At 37.0% G+C, this 17,083-nt stretch overlaps 1 protein-coding gene and 1 long non-coding RNA gene across 2 annotated transcripts in view; both read left to right on the plus strand.

The window, feature by feature from the left end:
• The window catches only part of LOC102660314 (uncharacterized), a 22,980-nt gene extending 8,465 nt beyond the window's left edge, over positions 1-14,515 (plus strand). Inside the window, exons 2-13 of the mRNA XM_041014040.1 lie at positions 1,338-1,388; positions 6,311-6,599; positions 11,520-11,732; positions 11,836-12,099; positions 12,197-12,732; positions 12,881-13,088; positions 13,173-13,426; positions 13,509-13,676; positions 13,749-13,853; positions 13,952-14,024; positions 14,116-14,211; positions 14,289-14,515. Coding sequence (XP_040869974.1) covers positions 6,315-6,599; positions 11,520-11,732; positions 11,836-12,099; positions 12,197-12,732; positions 12,881-13,088; positions 13,173-13,426; positions 13,509-13,676; positions 13,749-13,853; positions 13,952-14,024; positions 14,116-14,211; positions 14,289-14,390 — 2,304 coding nt within the window. The 5' untranslated portion in view covers positions 1,338-1,388; positions 6,311-6,314 and the 3' untranslated portion in view covers positions 14,391-14,515. The remainder of the gene's footprint in view (positions 1-1,337; positions 1,389-6,310; positions 6,600-11,519; positions 11,733-11,835; positions 12,100-12,196; positions 12,733-12,880; positions 13,089-13,172; positions 13,427-13,508; positions 13,677-13,748; positions 13,854-13,951; positions 14,025-14,115; positions 14,212-14,288) is intronic.
• A 680-nt stretch (positions 14,516-15,195) lies between these two features.
• LOC106798333 (uncharacterized) lies at positions 15,196-16,611 on the plus strand. The gene is made up of 3 exons (XR_001387712.3): positions 15,196-15,282; positions 15,648-15,778; positions 16,440-16,611. It is a non-coding gene; the product is annotated as an uncharacterized lncRNA (long non-coding RNA).
• Positions 16,612-17,083: the final 472 nt, after the last annotated feature.

The following is a 17,083-nucleotide window of genomic DNA, read 5'->3' on the forward strand; positions in this document are numbered from 1 at the left end:
GATGTGCCCCCCTATCAGGCTCCATTGCCTCTGTTGAGTGAACAGCTTGGGCCTTTGCATCATCTGGATATAGAATCCAACATGTTGTACTCAACCCTCAACCCATCCCGTTGCACATTCCTTCTCTACCCCTCCAGCGTGATAAATGTTTCTGCCCTATTAAAAAAACAAATTGACCTCTAATTCCATATGAACAATAGGTTGATTTTCAACAATATCCCTAAGTCAATCAAACCAATACCTCCCACCAATTGATATCAGGACTGGTCACAATTTAAGATCCCATTAAATTTTCCATCAATATACCACCAGTTTAACCCCATCACATGGAACCTTCACCCTTTACACTCAGGCTAGGCTAGTCCAAGCTCCCTTTCTGGGCTAATATGGTCAATGAGAGTTGTATGCATCATTATCAATTCCTGAATACAGATGCAGAGCATTTCACCCCAAAACTGGTATAGTAGGATAGTAGATAGTGGAATAACCACTATTATGAAATTTATACATATAAATTAAGTAATTTATATTACATTATATGCTTAATCATATTAAAAATTTACACAAATAGTTTCTTTTAATTTTTTTTTTGTCAGCAAACATAGATATGATATATTAATAATGAGTACCAGTGGTACTGAAGTTACAAATTTTAGGGGCCAAGCTTTTCAGGATTATTAGTAGGAACAAAGCCAGCACCATAGCACCCTGCTACCTAACCCATGCTACAAAAGTCCAGCCCCCACACTCCCAAGCTAAGTACAGAAACCTAGTGTTACATTGGAAGAACATTGATTAAAGTGAAGTGTAAAATCTGGAACATTGGAGTTGAGCCATGACCAAAGTAAAAGCAGAGCATCATCCAAATGCTAGCTGTAATTTGTAGATGCCAAGATATGATGTTGTGATATCAGATTCAATAAAGGAAAGCAAAATCTAAGTACATGTCAAATGAAACAGGGCAAGGGCATAGAGATTCCATCCAAATGCTAGGACAATAATTTCTACAATACAAATCAGATCATATTGGAACATTTCCATTTCAAAATTTACACTAATTGTTTTTTTGGAGCCATTTCTTAATTATATATTCCTGTCTTGCAATGATGATTTCAGCTTTATATAGCTAGAAAGAATATGATGTAGTGAAGACCTTCTTCCATCATTTGAGATTTATATATGACTGTTGGAACTCTGTCTTCACTGCTTTCTTTAGTAAATGCCTTGCAATTTAATTCTGTATCATATCAAGTTGATTGCCACAAATTATTTTCTACATATTACACAAATGTTTGTCATAGAAGCGGTTGATTGACCAAAGTGTTATTATTTTTCAGGCTGAATCAGGCACCAAAGAATCACCAAAGAACTCCTTTCATTATTTGCAGGTGTGTTTATTGTTTCTAGTAATAGTTTAAAATATGTTTTTGAAATTCCACAAATCACAAACATGTATGATGCCTGAAAGCGTGTATTCGTTTAATGCCTTCATATTCATGCCGTGTAATTGTTCTTTTGAGCTGTCTAGTATGATGTTTATTATGTATTTTTGTGCCAATATCATACAATTACGAGAGTACCATAGGTACTATAGGAACAAGTATAAATTAACCCCAATTGTGGTTGAATTTGAGGATGGTATTGTGGACCAGCTACACCCCATAACTTAAGTACATGTATGCTGCACCTCTTGGAAGAGGTGTCAGCATTTACCCTTCCTTTGTTGTTTTTTTTGCAAGGCAAAAAGCAAATATATTATGTATAAAATTCAGTACTAGGTGTACTGAAATATTCTACAATAAATCTCTTCATCTCCGCCTTTTTATGTCCTTACCCGACCACCCCAGAACATGTATTGCAAGGTGTTCAAATTTCTCGAGTCCCGTTGCATGCACACCATGTCATTGACCGCTGGAAGATGGCTAATGGAGTTGTCGTTCATGAGACAACCTGGTGTTGACCTCCACATGCAACTGCTACATATGGATGGTGTAGTCCCTGGTGTAGTCCTTCTCTGCACATTTTAACGAAGACCAAGTGTGGAACAAGGTATCATCGATAACCTTTTCAGGATCAAACGGCTGGTTCTTGAAAATCATAGCATTTCTATGATGCCAGACGAAGAAGGATAGAGATAACCACAGAAATTTCCATCTGTTGTTTATACTAGCTTTGTTGTTCCATTGAGTGAATTGCAAAAAGTGGTTCTTTGGGTCTGTGCAAAAAGGACCCACTCTATTAACCCATCTCAAAGGCTCCCACCAAAGTCTCCTTGTCATTGTACAGTTGCAAATAAGATGTATGTGACCAGAATGAATCTCCTCTACAAAGTCAGTTGCCATTTGTATTTCATAGTCAAAAAATTCCCTTCTCCAAGATAACTTCCATTCCCATCTGCCGTCCACAAATTCTCCCATAGAATTAATTAGAGAATTCTGCTGTTTACTTATTACATATAATTGGGGATACTTTCGTTGGATATTACAGTTGTCCTGCAGCCATAAATCGTTCCGCAAACTAATATTGGACCCCGTACCCACCCTCCACTTTAAATTATCATTAAAGCAGTTATTGTGTTGCTGCTGAAAGATACTCTTTAAATCCTGCCACCATTAGGAAGTGAAATTTCTTCTACCACCAGAAATTAGCTACTTTGACATAGATTATTTTTCCCAAATTCACTTGATTTGATTTTATAAATGTTTAAAAAATGATGTTGAATTTCAATTGCACCACTTTCGTCATTAAATTTCGATGTTGTCGTTTGTGCAGTTTTTCTTGATTTTTTCTTATAAGCATTGGTAATAGAGGCCAACAAACTGAAAAATGCCGAATCCCTTGAAACAGCCATGCACCATTTTTCTTGTTAGCATTGCTGGTCCAACTAACTGCAATTGCTAATGTGTTTTCCACTGCAGCGTTTTGTACAAAAGGTGCAGTTCTGGTGTGTTTTCTACTGCAATTGGTGCTCTATGCTTGTGATGCATGTCAAGTAACCCCTAAGCCACTAACGTTTGACATAGAAGGTGTAACATGGATCGAAGTTGGATGAACGCATCACATATAACTGAAGAGTACGAGAATGGTGTTGAAGAGTTTTTGCTGTTTGCTCAAAGTAAAGCGCAACCTATGTGGGGAAAATTTTTTTGTCCATGTGTGAAGTGTGGAAATGGGAGGCGCCAAACAATTGATGACATAAGAACTCATCTTATTTGTGAGGGAATAATTCGTAGCTACACAAAGTGGATATGGCATGGGGAATCCCTCGATACAGCTGACATGTCACAGGCTGACGATGTTACTACAGACAGCGGAAATCCTATAGAAGAAATGATTCGCGATCTTGGGCAAGAGGGGTTTGAAGAGGCACATGCAGCGTTGTATGACAACATAGAAGTTGATTCAAAAATGCCTTTGTATTCCGGCTGCATATCTTTCACAAAATTGCCAGCTGTGTTAGCTCTGGTTAACTTGAAGGCTCGATTTGGGTGGAGTGACAAGAGTTTTAGTGAGTTGCTGATGTTGTTGACAAACATGCTTCCTGCTGATAACGTCTTGCCAAAGAATCACTACCAAGCAAAGAAGATTTTATGTCCAGTTGGGATGCAGTACGAAAAATTCATGCATGTTGTAATGATTGCATTTTGTACAGAGATGATTTTGTTGAACTAGATTACTGCCCTGTGTGTGGGGTTTCTCGGTACAGACCGACCAACGGAGATTCTACTGTACTAGTCTCAGACGCCGACCGCCGTCCAGCAAAGGTGTGTTGGTATCTCCCAATAATACCAAGGTTTAAGCGGTTGTTTGCTAATGGGGAAGATGCAAAGAACCTTATATGGCATGTAAATACCAGAAAATCAGATGGATTGATGCGACATCCTGCAGATAGCCCGCAATGGAAGGCAATTGATCGTCTGTATCCTAAATTTGGGGCCGAGCCTAGAAATTTAAGGCTTGGTCTTGCAACGGACGGAATGAACCCATTTGGAACCTTAACTACTAACCATAGCTCGTGGCCCGTTTTGCTGTTCATTTATAATCTCCCTCCGTAGTTGTGCATGAAGCGAAAGTATGTTATGCTGAGTATGATGATAGCTGGTCCAAGACAACCAGGTAATGATATTGACGTATATCTAAGACCGTTAATTGACGATTTGCGGAAATTGTGGGATGAAAGGGTTGATGTATGGGACGCAAATTTGCAGCATGCTTTCAAGTTGCGTGCAATGGTTTTTTGTACCATCAATGACTTTCCAGCCTACGAAAATTTAAGTGGATATAGTGTCAAAGGACATCACGCATGTCCTATATGTGAGCAGAATACTAGTTTCCGCCAACTTAAACATGGAAAGAAGACTGTGTATACTAGGCATCGAAGATTTCTCAAACAGTATCATCCATATCGACACTTGAAGAAGGCATTCGATGGAAGTCAAGAACATGAAACCGTGCCAAATCCATTAACTGGCGATGAAGTATATCAGCGGGTCAAGGATGTCGTAAATATGTTCGGCAAGTCCCAAAAAAAACCATCATCCACTTCAAACATGTGGAAAAAGAAGTCTATTTTCTTTGATCTTCCGTACTGGTCCGATCATCATGTTAGGCATTGTATAGACGTCATGCATGTCGAGAAAAATGTTTGTGATTCTTTAATTGGGACCCTCCTAAACATTAAAGGCAAGACAAAGGATGGTTTCAAGTGTCGTCAAGACTTGGTTGACATGGGTATACGTCAAGTGTTGCATCCTATCTCAAAAGGTAACAGGACATATCTGCCCCCAGCCTGTTACACAATGTCAACAGCTGAAAAGAGAAGTTTTTGTGAATGCTTGCGTAATATCAAAGTCCCACAAGGCTACTCTTCAAACATCAAGAGTCTTGTGTCTGTGAATGAGCTTAAGTTGGTTGGCTTGAAATCACATGATTGTCATGTGTTAATGCAACAACTTTTGCCTGTTGCAATCCGCAGAACATTGCCTGAGAAGGTCCGTGTTGCAATCAGTCGCTTGTGTTTTAATGCTATATGTGCCAAGGTCATTGACCCTAAACAGTTGGATGCTTTGGAAGATGAGGTTGTCGTTGTCCTTTGTCAAATGGAGATGTTTTTCACTCCTTCATTTTTTGACATTATGGTACACTTAGTTGTTCATCTGGTAAGGGAAATAAGGTGTTGTGGTCCTACGTATTTTAGATGGATGTATCCAGTTGAGCGGTACATGAAGGTCTTAAAGGGTTATACGAAGAATCGACATCGACCAGAGGCCTCAATAGTGGAAAGATACGTTGCTGAAGAATGCATTGAGTTTGCCTCACAGTACATTGACTCATTGAAACCTGTCGGTGTTCCTGCATCCCGGCATGACCAGCCAATAGCTGGCAAGGGTACTCATGGATACAATGTTGTGACAATGACTAGACATGACGTGTCACAAGCACATTTGTATATATTAAACAACACAACAGAGGTGTTTCCGTACATAGAGGCTCACAAAAAACATGTTAGAGATAGTCACCCCAAAATGAACATGATGAGGGTATTGCAAGAGCACAACAAAACTTTCATAAATTGGTTTAGACAAACAATACTTGCTGATAAAAGTGTTTCCAGATGACTGACATTGTTAGCCATTGGCCCAAATTTGAATATCCCTACATGGAAGGGGTATGACATTAACAATTATTCATTCTACACAAAGTCCCGAGATGATAAAAGTTCGATACAAAACAGTGGGGTCTGTGTTGATGCTGATTCGGAGCACTTTTCCAGTACATCGGATAACAACCCCATTCGAGCATCCATGTCTTACTTTGGTGTCATTCAAGAAATTTGGGAGGTTGATTATACATCATTTAGAGTGCCTGTTTTTAAGTGTCAGTGGGTGAACGGGACAACGGGTGTGTTTCAAGATCCATTGGGATTTACTTTGGTAGACCTTAGTAAGGTGGCATATATACACGAACCTTTCATTATGTACAAGATCCATGTAATTCAAGTTTGTCTGTGGCTCTGCAAGGAAGACCAAGTGGAATGAATTACCATAATGATGAGTCAACCCTTGACATTGGTCAAATGTCTGGTTTTTCAAAACAATTGCCTTCAATGAATGAAGCTGATGAAGTGGATGATGGACATGCAAATCGTGTAGATCATGATGAAGGTCTATGGGAAAACATCCCTACAGGCTGAGTGCGAAAGTAATGCTTTGTTTAATGTGTAAATATAATGATTATGTTAGTATTACACCTTTGCTTTTGTTAATGTCTAAATGTAATCGTTAATATTAATTGTGTATTTTATTTACAGGATCATGGCCACAGATCCGACGTCTCCTCCGCAGTCCGATGGTCAATCAGAGGCGACTTCCAAGAGGAGTAGAACAACGACACGGCTGAGAACATTGACATTAAGAACCGTGGATCAGCCCAGACCGGCTGTTTATGTGGATCCCGCTACCGGGAGAGCATCCGGACCGATGCGTGAAAAGTTCCACAGCTACCTAGGCGTAGTGGCGCGAGAAAAGGTTCCCATTATCCACAATAATTGGAAAGACGTACCTGAAACGCTAAAGGAGATTGTGTGGAATGACATTCTAGTAAGTCCTTCATACCAATTACAATATTTGAATTAAGAATCAATTTTTCTGTTAAAAACATAATTGACTATAACAAATAGTTGTCCTTTATAATCTCTACATGTGTTTCATGCCCTTTATTTTAAATGACTTGTCCTTTATTTGAATAGTTAATCACTATCCTAGACTCCTATATTTGTAAAGAACAGCACAAGGGCAGTTTTTATTTTAAACATGAATATTAGTTAGTTAGATGAGGTTGAGAACAAATATTGTCAGATCAAAGTTAGAGACCAGAACAAATCATGTGTATAATAAGTTCACAAATTTAAATTGATAACTTAAACAAATGAAAATTGGCATGGGTTTTGTGTTAGGGAGCAGGGGTAGTATTTTTATCCTTAAATACTTAATAGGGTAATGCATATTATTTTTTATGCTACTGTAAACATCCCAAATTTCCTAAAACTATGACAATAGCTGCCTACCCACTTTGTTTTTTACAAACACTTAGACTCTTATGTTTCAAAAATTAAACTTAATAGCATTTTTATCACTCCATGTAATTTTAAGCTTGGCAAAAGTTCCTTGTATCTTGAATTCATTAGTCTGCTTCAAGTAAATTATGCCAATCTGCTTCAGTAATTTAAGGATATGTTTTTGTTATCTGAGTCAAGGAAGCTAAAGTTTGCAAAACAAAAGTTTACTTCAGATCTTCTCTGGCTTCAAATGGTATAAGAGAACTTAGAGAACAAACATGAAATTAATCAAATAACAATTATTGAAAGGGCCTTCCTAAAATATTTCCCAAACAAGACTTCTTTGGCCTCTTCGAAGACATTATTTGGGTCAGCAAAGAAACAAATCCTTGTTTTATTATTTCTACTTTCTATACAATATTTCAAAGGTCATTGATATTGTTTGAGAACACAAACTTCAAATTTTCAGGTGTCTCTACCTGCAATAGAAACATACAACATATTCATGTATACAACTCTAGTGTCTTATCTAAGCTCGAGTCCACACCACATCATGGAGTTGCTTGCTGATTGATTTAACAGTTACTTGGTCATCCTCACCATATAGAATCCAGAAAGATTAGTCAAACCTAACTTCTGGTATATGAAATTTAGTATTGAACAGAATGTTAGAAACTAAAATCTTCATAGGGTGCACAAGTTTATCAGTCTTATTTACAGTTTTCAGCCCTGTATTTACTGTTCCAATAGAACTTAAATCTTGCAGTTGCTGGGGTGGGGTAGGACAATTTTTAGCATGCTAAAAATTCATGTCTAGCAGTTTGTGCTGGGGACATCACAAATTCGTCTGCAGAATCCTTGGAAGCAGCATCTTTGTACGAGCAGGCAGCAGTTATTTCCTTGTTTATTGTGCCATGCACAATGTCAACAACTTTAACATAAAAGAGATGAAGAGGTAAGTTACAATTGCAAGTCTTAAGTTATTTCCTTGTTTAAATCACACCAAGCTTAATATTGTTAGGCTTCTTCCTTGTGTCAACTTGTCAAAAGGTGCCCTCTTACGAACAAAGAGGATAGGCTTACAGGCATAAGTGTCCCTCACCTGAGAAGTGCTTCACAGGCAAATGCTCTTCCAGTCATTGGAGTCAATCTTGTAGAAAGCATAATACTCCTCCTTTGTGATCTCCTAAGGCTCTGTCATCCAAATGGCCTTATGCTTGTTCACCAACGAGCATTCATGTGACACTTCCTTGCTGAGGAAAAAAAAATGTGACACTTCCTTAATCTTCTTTAAATTACTTTCTTCCTTCTCGTTCTCTTCGTCAACATCCTCCACCTAAGTACATTAAAAAATTAGATATTGAAGTCAAATTGTAATTCAAAAAATACCAAAAAAAATAAATAAACGTTTTGAAGTACTTCTTTAGATGGTATTCCTTATGGTTCAAGTAGCAATAACGATGACAATTGTATGCATGTTTTGTTTGATATTGATTTCATTTTTTGCATAAAACAAAGAGGGGAACGAACAACAATTTGAAAGTTGTACATTCAGGAACTAAAGAATTCAAAATAGCTAGTAATAAGAGGGATTTGTTTTTGGGATTTTCTGAGCACCAATAGCGGGTACGCTAGAAGCTTGCACTTGAGGAGGGAAGGATGTTTGCAGATAATGAACAACTTTCTTAACTACTTGTCCTTCAGACTTTCCTGGTTCTTCTTGTTAATATGTACATCACAATAGTATAAGCTATGGCGTAAAAACATGGTCTATATTGACTTCTAAGATTGTTAGGGGTCAAAAAGACCATGTCCATAAGCCATAGCCTTATACTATTTATATTTACATATTACCAAAAGAAACAGTCAAATCTGAACGGCAAATAGTTAAGAAAGTTGTTCATTAGCTGCCAATATGCTTCCCTCCTCAAGTGCAAGCTTCTAGCGTACCCGCTATTGGTGCTCAGAAAATTCCAAAAACAAATCCCTCTTATTACTAGCTATTTTGAATTCTTTAGTTCCTGAATGTACAACCTTCAAATTGTTGCTCGTTCCCGTATTTGTTTTTTGCAAAAAAGAAAATTAATCTGAAACAATTCAGGCTGAATTGTTATCGTTATTATTACTCGAACCATAAGGAATAACAGCTAAACAAGTAATTTAAAATGTAACTTTTAAATTATGTGGTATTTTTTTAATTACAATTTTACTTCAATATCTAATTTTGTTAATCTACTTAGGTCGTTTTTTAAATATAAATATGAATTTAAAGGTGATCTACTGATAATATAAAGTACTTGCTAATCACAAATTATGATACGTATCATTTTAAATTTTAACTTAATTTTATAAATATTAATAAATTTATAATAACACAATTTTTAACATGTGCTGCAGTGATTCCTTTGACTTCACTATAATCTCCCTGACATAATTAAGAATTAGAATTAGACCTGGGCTGCAGTGATTCATTTGACTTCACTATAATCTCCCTTCTCAAGCCTTTGATTGTCTATGTTAACTTCTTTGCCTCTGATACTGTATAACTCTTCAACATGCCATTGCAACAATTATTTTACCAGGCACATACATTTTTAATTACAATTCCTTTAATTTGTATAAGGATACAAAAATAAAACACGTGTAGCTGAATGGAAAATAAAAAATGAAGGAAGCATGAGACTGTCAAAATATTATGTTTATACATAATATGTTTATATATGATAGCATGAGACTGTCAAAATAAGTAAAGGAAGCATGTACTTTAATGTATTATTTTTTTAAATCATTAGGCCTTAGTCTTAGCTTGTTTTCATTTGGCTTTATGGCTACTGCATAAGGAATGAGCCACAGTCATATGAGTTCTTTGTCTGATTTGACAGTAGAGGATATGAACATATATATGGGTGCTTTATTGTGATATTATTCAATATATCAGTTTTTTTAATGTTCTGCCACTGCTATATCTAGTAGTATCTATTTTCATATCTAGGATGCCTTGAGGGTGTATTCTGATTTGGGGTTCAGCCGCAACTTGATGGACTTCATGGTTACCACTAAGGAGCCTGAATTTCTTAGAGATGTTGATGGGACGGAACATAGTTCTAATTCAGCTGAACAAGTATCTGGTAGCTCCAGCAGGTTTGGGAGTGGAAGATATTCCACATTTTAGGTCAGAGTGAGACTACTTCGAAACAGGATGGGGTTTCTGCTTCGAATTCAAAGAATTTTAATTCTGTTGCTACTAAGCTTATCTGGTTTGAAGTTAATTGCTGAGACATTTGATTGGAGTCATGATGCCTAGGCTTGTGAACTTTCCTTGCTTGCAAAATGTGTAGATTTGTTGTTAGTGCATTATTTGTGGATTTCAGATTCATTTTTAGGAAGTTTTTGGATTGAAGGGCACATTGCTTCTTGGTTGAATAACCTGTTTGTACATAGCTGAAATCAAATTTTCAATACTAGCACTACTGGTCCTTTTTTTTGCAATTCTATTACCAGCTTTTGGTTTTTTTATGTGTCAATTTCTTGGCTTATTTTACCTAAGATTTTGAATTAATTTAAGACATGTTTCTTCGGAGATAATTAGGCACCAAACGTAAATACCTCTTACAGCATACATTCAGACCTTTTTTGTCGCCTTGTGAGAGATAAATACCTCTTCATATTTTATTAAATTTGTAATAAAAGGTAGGTATTCTTCTATTTTAAACACTTTGACTATATTTTGTTTCTTCTTCTATCACATCATATAGTTTATTATATTTATATTTTTTAACCATGTATCTCAATATTTAATTAGATGTTAGGTGTTAAATAGGTGGTATGATGTCCACAAATTAATTATAATGCATAGTTGGTAATTTGTGATAACAACATCAGCATAAAGGTAATTTGTGATTGAACCATGAAATTCTAGCACCCAAATTTTGGAAAACAGCAAATACTATCTGCATAGTTGGAAGATGAATTCACTAATCACCTGCACCGACTTTTCTTTTGTTTTATTAGTGAATAATCTGCGTATGCCATAAGTTTTGATTATTACTCTGTTGTTTTAACTACTGTACAGAAAACATGAGAAATCAATGTTTTAGTAATGATTTCAAATTACTTAAGAATTATCAATAACATCATTGATAAAAACTCAAATTGTGCGAAGGCTGAAGCATGTTCTTAACAAACCATGAAAAGAAGTTTTTCTAGGAATTCATACTTTAAGGCAATAACTGTTATTAGTGAGTGTCACAATATTTTTTTTCATTTATTATTTGTTCAATTTGGATATTAAATTTGATGGCTGTGACTGCATGGTAAACTTACATTATATGCTGATTGGATGCTTTTGCTTTACTTGGGGTATTATGGCAGAACATTGTCATTAAATTGTTGATTGCTAGTATTGTATAATGATATACATTTGGCTGCCTTTTTCCACAAATTTTGACACCTGGTTATGTAGGCAAAGTTTGATATCGCAGAAGCTACGAAGGTGAAGACGAAGGTTATGTCAACAGTAGCGACGAGATGGCGGCAATTTAAGTCCACATTGACTAGCAAATTTGTGTTTGCTAAGACTGAAGGTCAACAAACACAGGATGTTGTGACAAAATATGGACTAGATCCTGAAGCGTGGAAACAATTTGAAGAAACCCGCCTGACACCTAACTGGGAGGTTAGTTGAATCTGTTTATGGTAACTTCAAATGAATATTTTTTTGCCAATTTGATTATTTTAATTTCAAAAAAATCTCCACAATTATGTATGTCACATTACAGGGTATTAGGAAACGAGCACAATCAATTCAAAAACACAACGACTGCCCTCACGTACTTTCACGTGGGGGATATGATTTGCTTGAGAAGAAATTGTTAGACCAGAAACGAAAAAGGATACAAGAGGAAGCATTGTTGAGTGAAAATCCAGCAAGTGTTGATGAACCCCCATCCCCAATAAAAAGGCATGTTAAGTGGAAGGTTGCTCGGACCAGGGCTGTTGGCAATATGACATCTGACTCTGCACAGGAAATTGCAGATAAAATAGTAAGTTCACCAATATGTTGCAATGTTCATATGTTTAAGTATTTTGTAATGAAAATGACTGCACGTTGTGTATTTTTCTGTCACTTGTTTTGTGTAGGACTCCTTAGAAGAGCAGGTAACGCAGGGTTCGTTTGTACCCCATGGTCGGCAAGACATACTGAACACTGCCATTGGACGACCTGACCATGGGGGTCGCGTTCGGGCAGCAGGCTCAGGTGTCACTATTACTCAGTACTACGGAAGGGCATCAAGGACATGCAGCAGCTCGTCCACGTCCATCAGCCAACAACAACTAGATGAAGTTGTTGCAAGGCTTAGGGAAGACATGACTGGCCAGATTAGGGAAGAATTGAGGACTCAAATTAAGGAAGAATTGAGGACTCAGCTAGAAGAGGAAAATAAAAGGACCTTGGAAATAATGACCAATGCATTGAAAGAGGCTATTAAAAAAGAGTTGTCAAATAAAGGATCCCAAGAGGCACTCCAAATTCAGCCGGACATACAACAACTAGGTGCGCGTGTCAGCACACAGGGAAGTAATGCTGTTACCAATGCGCAGGCTTCACAAGAACAGGATGCTGATGCCATACCATTGATGGGACTGTTTGTGCAGCGTAACGATGGTACACAAAGGTTTGTAGAAATATTACCTTACTTACAATTGAATCGGAGTTTTGTTTTTTCTTGCAGCTGTAATTGTTGGGTTTGGTTTGTGTTTTGTTCATGGTTTAGTTTTTGTTTTATATGCACTAAAAAAAGCTTTGTTTATGGTTCATTTAAGGTTGGTGGCCATGGGGAAAATAATGGAGGGGGATTCAATCATACACACAGTGGCATATGCAGATGATGTTGTCAGGGTAAGTGTAGAAACAGTTATTGATCCTGAGGCTGAGGTCCCCTATGCCACCTCAGAAATACAATATGTGAAGCAGGCCGTCAATACATTTGTAGCTTGGCCCACACACCTTGTGAAAGCTGTATTAGATGAGGTAACATGTTTCATTTGACATACGTAAAGTAAAACATTCATAGATTACAGTACAAATACTCACCCACTTTCATTAACCATGTAGCATCCACAACGTATTCCACACAACGAGGATGCACATGTGCCGAAGCCGGCTAATGTGAACGCAGATGATCCGTTGCGTGAATTGATGAAGTACAGTTTCGATCTTTACGACAAGCCACTTCAAATCACCTTTGATGGGAGATTTCTTGGAATTGTAGATGCATCTACATCGATATTCATCACATATTCAGATGTTATTGAAATAATAGCAGGAGACAAAAGTCTGAACATATCTGTCATACAATTATGGTTAATGTAAGTGAATTCCTTCATATAACTCATTCCTCATTCATTCAATATCATGATCCACTACAATACTTTCAAATCATGTGAATAGGTATATTCATGAGTGGAGTCAGATATTCAGTCAAGGTTTCATGTATGCATTCCTTGAGCCACAGTCGTTGGTTTGTTCAAAGGATAGACGCAGCGAATGCGAACAATATCTTGAAAGATGGCTTAAGGAATCTGACCGAGAGGTGTACATTGGACCTTACTTCCATCAGTAAGTGCTATTTAACAAACATACTTCAAATGATGTTTGGGTGTATACGTATCTAATGTGAATGACATGCAGGGAACATTGGCAACTCATAATTTTGTGTCCTAGGCAACATGTTGTTGTTTGGTTCTGTTCTTTGCGTAGGAAACCTGATATGCATATCAAAGCTACAATTAATAGGTTATCTCATACCATATAACTTTTTGCAAGCCTTCTTTAATGGTCATTATTGATTGACATTTTGTTGTATATGCGTTGATGTGGTTTTTTAAAAGCAGTGTAATGACAAAATTGAAGAAGACCTTGTCTCCTGAAACTAAGGCAGTTGCACCAAAGTGGATTGAAGTAAAGGTAAGTCAGCTATGTACCATGTGTTAGTGTTGTCTAGTTAAGTCATGAACTTATGTAATGTATACGATGTTCAAATGTTTTCCATATGTAGAGTCACGTTCAAACCGGCTGTTATGAATGTGGATATTACATAATGCATTGGATCTGGAACATCATAGCCAGCGACATAAAGAGTGATTGGTCCATGGTATGCATAAACTTCAGTACAATTGGAACTGAATTTTTATATTTGCAGTACTAACTTACAATTATGAATACTTGCAGTGGTTTGCTAATGACACACCGTTGGACATCGGCATCATCACCACAATTCGAAAGAAATGGGCAACATTTTTTTTAAAGACAGCAATAAGTCAAAACGGCTAATGATGGCGTTGGAGTATTTTTTTCCCTGTATTTGAGACAATTGTTATGTTATTTGACACAGCGGCTATTTTATTTTCGGTCATGCTACTAATATTCTATTCTTAGTATTACCTACTCAATTTCATATAATTGTAGTAATATATTGTCTTTACCTCCTTCTACTGCATTGCATCTGCATTTGATTACCACAGCAACAATTTAGTGCAGCTATAGTACCACCAAGCTTGCCACTGCAGCAGTTAAGTGAACAAATGAAGTGTCCACAGTCATTGGATGGTTGCTTGGTAGAGGTACATGCTAATAACTAATAAGATTTCCTGTGCAGGGTATCATTGTTTTTGCATGACTGATGGCTACCTTGGGGCTGGAGATTTTGGTTGAATCTGCCTCAAGTGTTATTTTGAAGGTAATTGAGATAATCTTTTGTTGTTGTTTGTTTATTATATACCTAAATTTGGGTTGAAGACTAGTTATTCAACATGTGGATTATCTACCATAAGATTGTTCTAATAAGTGATTTTATCATTTGAGCAGATGATATTATCATTTGATTCCGCTCCTAAAGTTCAGTAGCAGCAAAGTGACTAGCAGCACAAGCATTGAAGAGGTGTGTTTCCTCCTTGTTTGTGGATTCATGAACTATAACTTAATACATGAAACTGAAAAATGTTCTAGTTATAAAATTTGATTAGCTAGGCTTACATGAATTGTTGAATTGATCAGCTAGGCATACATTATATCAACTGTTAGTGTCATTTTTTCAGTCTAATAATATTTTGGTTGATATTATCATTATTATGATTAAAGAGATTGCAGGGATTCCAAGGGAAGGGGACCAGGGGATGAAAAATATGATTAAAGAGAGTTCTTGAGGAGTTTGTCACATGCTCAGGTAATTAGTGCTAAAGCAGTTGGGTGAAATTCTCATATTTTGAATGCTGCATGCAATTAATATCGTCATTTGATGAAATGCAGAATCTTCCTGACTGGTTTAGTGCATGTTTCATTGATTGCATAAGATGTAAAATATTATTAATCAAGAGGAGTCTTGCTTAATTGACTTCAGTGTTGAGCGTGTTGCATTTGTCTTATGTACTAGTTCATTCATTTATTTAATTTTAGTTGACAACTTCTGGAATGGTGATATCAAAATATAACCTATGAAAGAGGATAATCTTCTCAGCTAATTGTTGAGTGGTTTATTTTTTTGTTTTGTCTTTTATGTTGCATTTGATGACTTTGTTTCTTTTCTTGTAGGGAAGTGGAAGATTTTGCACGAAGGTTAAATTCTGCTTGGCCTGAAAGGATGCAAATTTGATCTTTGGCCCAACACAGAAGACTAGTAACAATTTCTATGAATAGCAATGGTTCAACGCAGTTGTATATAGGTATGTTCTATCTATCTTCTCAATATTCGCGGTGAACCCTACTTGCTGCCTTGTTTTCTATCAGAAGCATCATTAAATTTTGTTGACATGCACATGACTGGAATCAACTAGTTATAAGTTACTTCATCACTCTCATGCATTTCATTCATCACATACAACACTTAAATGCTTTAATATGGGCAATTAATATGGGTGCCGGTCTAATTAAGACTGAGGGGTGAGAAAGAGACAATTAATATGGGTGCCGGTCTACTTGCAATTGGTTCTTGTGCAATTGGTCTATGCAGTGATGAACATTACTTAAATGCTTGCAATAGAATCTGGAATGAGCCCTCTTGTCCTTGTTGCTTATCGACAACTCTTTGCTACTGTGTCCATTGCTCCCTTTGCTTATAGGCTCGAGTGGTAATTATATATATATATACCCTATCTGGTTTTGTTTTATTTTCATATATATAAACAATGCATGCATGAAAGGCTTTGATGAACTTTGAACCACCTATAACATTCTCACTGTGAGTGTCACCGTCGATATCCCTTTTCTTTTGGTTGATGCATGATTGTGTTATTTATCCTTTAAATGTATTTATATATGTTTGCTGTATATAAATGTAGCTTTTTTTTTGAAATTTGAATGGTATAACCCAAATTTTGTGAGCAGGCAAAATACTTCAACGACGGTCCTTATGAAAACCCGTCTTTATAGCCTTATTTACCAACAACGACGGGTGCTCCAGCCACCGTCGTTGAAACCTCAAACAACAATGACGGTGTACACACCACCGACGTTGACATACTACCAAACAACGTCGGTGGTGAGCCCGCCACCGATGTTGACAGGAAACAAAACAACGACGGGTCTTGTGAACCCGACGTTGAAATGGACCAAAACAACGACGGTGGTGCGCCCGCCACCGATGTTGACAGGAAACAAAACAACGACGGGTCTTGCGAACCCGACGTTGAAATGGACCAAAACAACGACGGGTTGTCTAATATGTGCGTCGTTGAATCCTTTTTTATAACGTCTGTTCTTTTATAGCCACTGACGTTGTATTCTTGCATTACAAAGACGGGTCCTATGATGACCGATGTCGTTGTTGTCGACATACAACGACATCTGGAACAAAGACGGTGTGGGGCCCGTCGTAGATACCGGTTTTCAACCGATGTAGAAGCTTCTTTTTGTAGTTGTGAATTTTACTAATAGAATGAACGCGGAATTATATCCTTTCATGGTATCAGCAATTTAGGGTACAATCCTCTCTTGCTTCTGTCGCGCCCTAGCTTCTCTTCTTCTCCTTC

The sequence above is a fragment of the Glycine max genome, chromosome 3 (genome assembly GCF_000004515.6).
Source record: "Glycine max cultivar Williams 82 chromosome 3, Glycine_max_v4.0, whole genome shotgun sequence".
Classification (NCBI taxonomy): Eukaryota; Viridiplantae; Streptophyta; class Magnoliopsida; order Fabales; family Fabaceae; genus Glycine; species Glycine max.